This window comes from Alexandromys fortis, unplaced genomic scaffold (genome assembly GCF_014885135.2).
Source record: "Alexandromys fortis isolate MF-2015 unplaced genomic scaffold, M_Fortis_MF-2015_v1.1 scaffold_246, whole genome shotgun sequence".
NCBI classification, from domain to species: Eukaryota; Metazoa; Chordata; class Mammalia; order Rodentia; family Cricetidae; genus Alexandromys; species Alexandromys fortis.
In genome coordinates, this window is record NW_026068131.1 from 404,122 (window position 1) to 411,810 (window position 7,689).

The window sequence follows — 7,689 nt, forward strand, 5'->3', positions numbered from 1 at the left end:
CCCCCTCCCTCTCCTCTCCCCCTCCCCCCACTCCTCTTTCCCTCCCTCTCCAGTCTGAAGGGCAGTCAGGGTTCCCTGCCCTGTGGAAATTTAAACCATCTCCATTAATCTGCATATCACCATGAAGTTGTGACCTACCCGCAAAGTTTTAGCATGTCTATCTCTGGTAGTGGATCCATAGCATCTCCTTTTCCACCTTCCTTCTCCCAGTATTCAATCCAGTTTTCTCTGCCTACTTATGTCCTGCCCTATCAACAGACCAAGACAGTTTCTTTATTCATTAACCAATAAAAGCAACACATAGACAGAAGGACCTCCCACACCGTTTCCCTTTTTCTGTTTAAACAGAAAGGAAGAGTTTAACTTTGACATAGTAAAATTACATATAACAAAACAGTTATAACAAAATTGACCTTAAATTTGTATGAATAAAGCAAGATCCATACCAATGCAAAGTATCCATCTCTATGGAATATCTCCCTTTAATTGAAAAGAAACATTTACAAACAGTATTTAGAAATATTGGCACAGTTCTGTCCAAACTTCTTCCTGCTGTTTATTGGGTGAAGTATTTTCTTTGTGGTGGTGTTTACAGCACACTTTCAGGGAGTCGTATTCCATCAAACCATATTGGTCTGGAAGCAATCCATAAGTTCTCATATTCTGTGAAAACAAAAAAATAACCTCTTTTCCAAAGCAATATATACTTAGACTCAAATTTTGAAATCAGGATACCTTTATGTTGGTTTAACTTAGCAGTCCATACAATGAAATGTCTCTCTGTTACTTAGCTCCTCCACAGTCAAAAAATTCAAAGGAAACCCAATAATATACATAATCCAGACTCTCTGTAAATTTTCCATCTTTATGTGGCTTATTCTCTGTTTACTCCTTTAATCTATAAATGTCTGTGCTCTGTCTCTTTAAAGACTTTACCTTTTTTTTTTAAAGCATTAACTTTATTTTATAACTCTCTATACTCTTTTTCTTCTCTCTTCTAAGCCTATGTACATTTAGCCAACACTATGACTCCTCTGGATTTGTCTTTATTGCATATCTGTAATTCTTTACTGTCTAGGAGTGCTTTTTAAAATGCTAAGCACTTCTTAAAACAAGCTGCACCATTACTAAGATATATATGGCACTGCCTGCTCACTCCACACAGTCTAAAAGTTATCTGTGCTATTATTATGGTATATACTATACTCCTGCTCACTCTGCACAGTCCAGCATGGTGGAGCCACTTGCATCTCTGAGTCATGCACACCACCCCAGTTCCAGGCACAAAGCTTGTCCACATCACCATCAAGCAAGTTGCAACACACTGCTCACTAACCCCACTCAAATGCTCTGTAGCCAGACCTCCTGCCTGAAAGAACCAGAGGTGGTGCTGGCAGCACAACCCAGAAAGCCGGCATTTTAAAATGGTGCTGCTTTTTCCTGCTATGGCTGAATCAGGAAAACCTGTCTTAAAGGATGTGTGGCATGCCATCAACAAACAGCAAGAAGCTGTGTTAAACTCTATTTTTTTTGGTCTAGAATTCCTTTTTAAGCCTTCTCAGTTTTCACATGGATTTAGTTGGTCACATGGGCACCAATTTGTAGAAGGAATTGTTGCTTGTACATCCCAGCTAGCTTAGACCCAAAATAATCACACAGAAACTATATTAATTAAATCACTGCTTGGCCCATTAGCTCTAGCTTCTTATTGGCTAACTCTTAACATCTTAATTTAACCCATCTCCATTAATCTGTATATCACCATGAGGTCTTGGTCTACCAGCAAAGTTTCAGCATGTCTATCTCCAGCAGAGGATCCATGGCATCTCCCTCTCCACCTTCTTTCTTCCAGCATTCAGTACAGCTTTCCCCACCTACCTAAGTTCTGCCCTATCAACAGGCCAAGGCATTTTCTTTATTCATTAACCAATAAAAGCAATACATAGATAGAAAGACCTCCCACACCACTGTACAATATCAAGCAGGCAAAAGTTTAATTGGGGAAAGGATGTGGGTTTGACATTCCACCATACCTAAGAAGCTATTGCCAATTGATTGCTGATAGAAGAGGTTCAGTCCCTAGTGTTGATTACCATTCAGTGGAAGGCATACATGCAGGCATATAAATTGGACTCAGTGAGTTTAATAAAATAAGAAGATAGAGTTTAGTAAGCTGGGAAGAGTGTATGGATCTGGGAGGAGTAAAGAAAAGGAATGAATATGATTAAAATACATTGTATGAAATTCTCAAATCACAGATAAAAGTGAAAAAGTAAAATAAATGTATATATGATGATCTTAAAAAATATGAAAGTCTAGTTATTTTCTAAATGTTATTGGTAAAGGTTCCCCAGAGGTAAAATGATATGTTAAGGATCATTGTGGGTTCTTCAGAAACATAACCAGAATATAAAGCGGGAATCATTGAAGCATGCTTCCTTTATTTGTGTCTTACTGTTCTATTGCTGTGAAAAGACACCATGACTAAGGAAACACATAAGAAAGCATTTAACTAGGGTCTTCCTTACAGTTTCAGAAGGTTAGTCCATGATCATCATGGCAGGAAGTAGACAGACATGGCTCTGTAGCAGTGGTTGAGAGCTATACATCCTGACATCCTGAATCACAAGCAGCAGGTACAGAGAGAGAGAGAAAGAAAGAGAGATAGAGAGAGAGAAAGAGAGAGAGCCTGGCTGCTATGGGCTTTTGAAACCTCAAAACACAGCCCCAGAGACACACCTCCTCCAACAAGGCCATGTCTCTTAATCCTTCCTAAACTGTCCATGAACTGGTTACTTAGCATTTAAATATAGGAGCCTAGTGGGACAGTTCTCATTCAAATCACCACAATTTACCATATTTCATACCATTTGTGTTAATAAGAAAGTTATTATTTAGTCTCATATACCGTAGGCAGACAGAGAACTCAATATACTCAATATGAAACCAAAGATGACCTTGAAATTCTGATCATCCTTCTTCTGTGTCCTGCTAGTATTGCAGACATTTTCCACCAACCCAGGTTTCCTGTGGTACTACTGATTGGTCACAGGGCTTGGTGCATAGTTTTCAAGCTGTTACCCACTAAGCTACATCCCCAGCCCTAGTTTTATACCTTTAATAAAATTAAGCCAACCATCATTTCTGTCATTAGACGATGTGCCAATCACCATGTTCACATATATAATTTTATTTCCCTCCTCATAAGAGCCCTATAAAACAAAGGTAAAACATATTTCACAAAGGGTAAAACTTACATTTGAGAAGATTAAAACACTTTTCCAAGTTTGCGTTATCTGGAAATGGCAAAATTGCAATCTCAATCAAGGACACTAGACACAAATTCCATGCTAATGTTCATATATTTAAAAAAAAGAAAGAAAGGAAAAGAAAAGAATAATGCTCCATAGCTCATAGCCCAAATCTTGTCTGTTGCTTTTTTATTTTATATTTTTTTACTGTTCAAATATGGATAGATATATGAGTTATAACTATAGTTTTAAAAGTTGTACCACAAAGAAACTATCTACTCTAGAAAAATAAAATATATACCGAGTGACACTTTACATTAAAGCTTGCCAACCTGTGGTCTATAGGCAACCACTTAAAAATATGTTTTAAATGACTCCCAGGAGAAAGCACCAGAAACATGCAAGATTTTTGTAAGACATGTTAGCCTCTTACACTCTCAGTGAAATCTGTGAAAAAATAATGCAAGCCCGGAAATCTTGCCTTGCTTGCCTTCCCTAGTCTTTACTGTGTTGACTGAAGGGCATCTATAATGACCTGCTTCTTGTTGTGTTTCATGAGTCAGAGTGCAGACCTTATTCCTTCCCCTCCCTTCCCTGTCATAAATGCCTTAGAGCCTGGACTTGGATCCCAGGTTAATGGGTTTGGTCCCCACCTTCCCCCTCTAGCTTCAAGGTCCACATGTAAGTCAGGCAGGTAATCCTAGGTGCTGCTTTGAACCAATCCAGCTGCTGTTGACCGCTGCGTGTCTCTGAGGTAGCTGAGTCTGGCGGCTCCTCCCTTCTCTTTGCTTGTACTTCCACTTCCCTTGGCTTACGCTGCAATTTGCAGGGCAGCTCCTCAGTGGCTGAGTATACGTAAAACCTCTAGTTGTTTATGACTCAGACTTTGCCCTACCAGCTCAGTGGGACTTTCAGTCTTATGAAAGTTCTCTTTCGTGGCCCCTACTCCAGGTGTTCCAGGTTTGGGGCAAGGGAGCATATACAGCCGGCGTGAAGAAGACAGTCTGCTCTCCGTGGAGATCTCCTCGTCACAAAGTAAGGACACCAGATAGTCGACTGCCATCTTACCAACAACCATCCTGGGACTGGGGAGTCTGGTGGGTAGAAATGGCCCCTCCTAACATGACAAGGTATTCAGCTGTATCTTCGTGACGTTCTCTTCATTCAGTCCTTCCTTACGGTTCTTTCTCAACTGCTCTTAACACTGAGAATACAACGTCACAGATTCTTAGATTTGGAATTTTACAGAGACGAACGGGTTCGTGTCTACTTTAAGGCCCTCATCACACAAATGGAAAGAGGCCCAGTGAAGTAAGGGCTTAGGCCAAATTCTCTCAACTAGTTCTTGCTTCCAAGCCAGAAAAGCCAGGACATAGGTTCTGTTGAGTCCTGTGACTTTTCACTGCCTTTTCTTTGCAGAAGGAGCACAAATGGTGTTTGGCTCAAAAAAAAAAAAAAAAAAAAAAAAAAAAAAAAAAAAAAAAAAAAAAATCCAGACGACAGTTTAATTTTTAAAAGAGCATTGTGGCATTACTATTGTTACTATCATTATCAGCGTTTCTACCCCTGTCCTCCTGTTTCTTAACCCAGGCAGTTGGAATCTGCCTGCAGGCTTTGGCTGGCCACACTGAAGATGCGTTTTGAACCCAGTTCAGCAAAGCCTTCTAGCAAGCTACACCTCCTTGTAATTCCTCCGGAGATCCTCACCAGGATTTGGAAAACACCCGGATGTTGTCAAAGAACCACCCCGGGTTTTGTACCAAACCGGCGGGAACAGGACATTCCAGTAGTTTAGTTTGTGGAAAAGAGGGCACCCAGCACTGTCCCCTCCCCCCCTTCACTCACCCCAGTCAGTAATCCTCGCCAGACAGCAGTCCTAGATTTAATTCATGGGAAGAGCTTTGTAGCCGTGTTTACTCAGTAAACAGGGCTGGCAGACTCAGGCTGGGGTCTGCAGTTCTGCACTGATGGGCCGCTGACATGAATTTGGAAGGAAGGAGGGAAGAAAGGAAGGAAGGGTTTTCCCTAACAAAGGTAAGATTCTTTCTCTTTTGAAACAACCTCACTTGCCTTCCTTTGCAAAATGCTTATTCAGTTGGGTTTAGAAGAGACCAGGGTCACTGGGAAAGAAAGTAGGTGGACCGAGAGTTGGAGGAAGTTTAGTTAGGTGGCACAGGGAAGTAACAGGAGACAATAGACTTGCCTTCCTTTTGTTCCTCTAGCCAAAATGGCCAGAATCTCACTGATTCCACTGTTTCTGGGACAATCTTGAAGTCATTGAGAATAATTCATTTTGCTGTCTAAACAGCCTGTTCACCTTCTGTCTCTCAGGTTGGGAAGTTTTATTGAGAAAATGGACTGCAAATTCCATGAATTTAAGGTTACAACCCTTAAAAACAACTATGCTAACTTTCATATTTTTCAGACAAGATAGGTGCAGATCGAGTCACACTATGAGTGTGGTTTGAGTAATTGAGTCACACTAAGAAAGTGAATTATTTTAAGAATCATTTAAAATACTTAATGCTCAATGAAAAAATTTATTAGGCATGAATTCGAATTCTGACCTTCCTGGTAACTGACTGCATGATTTTGAACCAACCATTTTACCACCGTGCTCTCAGTTTTCTAAGTATCTCAGAGCCACACACATATAAAAGCGGTTTCTAAAGGCTTGGTAGATATGTAAGTATAGTTTATTCAGTTTCTTAGTACTGAGTATCTGCTTTATTATTTGCATATACTATACAAACAAAATATCTGTATACTGCCTCAGATATTTATCATTTGTTTGAGTCTCAAACCAAACCAGTCCTGTGAAACAATTGAAATAATCAGAATCCCCATGTTGAGGATGAGAACGCAGAGGCTCACAGAAGTGAAAAATAATTTGCTGAATTCTAACTCATATAGGCAAGAGATGGAATTTGATTGAGGGTCATTAATGCTACTATTTTTTTTTCTGTCAACAGAGTGATAAAACGTTAAGAAATCAGGGAGCCAAAAGGAGACTCTTGACAGGCGGATCTTAGGAAGGCTGCTCAGAGAGACTGGAGGCAGGGCTCACTGAAGATAGCTTCAAATTCCTATTGAGTTTAGTGACTTCTTAAAATTTAGGCTGAACCTTTTAAACCCAGTCTAGTTAACTGAGACAAGACTACAGGGAGAGAAAAAAGCATTATCACAGTAAAAAAGCAACTTGCAAATTCTAGGGAAAACCTTGATGCAAATTGCCATGGTTGCTAAGGTCTAGGCCAGGGGACCATGGTAACTGAGAGGAAGGAGAGGCTTCACTTTCTACTCTGGTTGAAGCGAGATGTCGGTGTACATCAATTAAATTATACTGAATTCCAAGTAGCCCAGAAAGTGCCCTTAGCTTTTTTTCCTCTGAGTGGCTCTTACTTTCTTCTTTAAGAGCCTTCCTCTTTGCTTTTACCCAGCACTCATGCTCACCTTATTCATCTCATTTCTTGTTTTCCTTTTCCTACACAGGTTTGGCTTTTCTCTGCAGGCCCAGCAGCAAGAACCATGTCACAGACCTGATGAAAAGTTTCCACGGAGATTTCATGTCTTTCATCTCATTTGGTCTTCATAGGAAACCACTGAGAGGCCCAAGGTATAGATTTTCACTGTTTAAGAAACGAGGATCTTAGGCTCAGGACGCTGCGTAGCTTTCCACTGTCACATAATGAATAAACAGTGAATAGGGAAGTGATTCTCTCTCTCTTTCTGTCTCTCTCCCTCTCTCTCTTTTTATTGGTGCTTGGATACTTTCCACATTTATCATGAAATGTCCAAGTAAGTTTATGGGTTCTTCCTTTCCTCTGCCCTTAAAGTGTATGATAAAAACCAAAGTAAACAACATAAATGAGAACAGCGATGCCAAGCTCAGTCTCAAGGCAGAAAGATAGGAAGTCAGTAATTTAAAGGAAGAGAAACTAGTCCTTACAAGATGCTTGATAAGTTCCACATTCTATATCCACTTATCTTATTTAAACACAAAACACATAGTACTCACAACTAAATTTATCTGATGCTAAATTCTGCTTCCATACACACACACACACACACACACACACACACACACACACACACAGAGAGAGAGAGAGAGAGAGAGAGAGAGAGAGACAGACAGACAGACAGACAGACAGACAGACAGACACAGAGACCGAAAAATAGAGCTAGAGACAGCAGGTTAACTTAGAATTTACTATATAGCCCAGACTGGCTTTTGAACTCTTGATCTTCCTGCCTCACCTATCACCTCCACGAGTACTAGAATTATAGGTGTGTGTCACCATAACTGGCCCAAGGTCTAGTTCACATTAAATCAAGTTTCTTCTGAGAAGAGACTGTCAGCTTGGAATGAGTGCATTTTATACCACTGTAAGAATGCTTCTGTACATTGAATGTGTTACTGATGTGAACAATGTATATA

At 40.2% G+C, this 7,689-nt stretch overlaps 1 protein-coding gene across 17 annotated transcripts in view; it reads left to right on the forward strand.

The window, feature by feature from the left end:
- The first annotated feature begins 5,005 nt into the window (after positions 1-5,005).
- The window catches only part of Heph (hephaestin), an 84,363-nt gene continuing 81,679 nt past the window's right edge, over positions 5,006-7,689 (forward strand). For 12 of the 17 annotated variants that reach the window (XM_050126048.1, XM_050126045.1, XM_050126037.1 and 9 more), the window contains exons 1-2: positions 5,009-5,285; positions 6,744-6,867. Coding sequence is in view for 5 of the 17 variants with exons in the window: in XM_050126032.1 (XP_049981989.1) it covers positions 6,794-6,867 (74 nt within the window). In the remaining 12 variants the exon portion in view is untranslated. Of the gene's footprint in view, positions 5,286-6,743; positions 6,868-7,689 lie in introns of those variants that run through there. The other 5 variants (XM_050126049.1, XM_050126038.1, XM_050126042.1 and 2 more) reach the window with 3 other exon arrangements.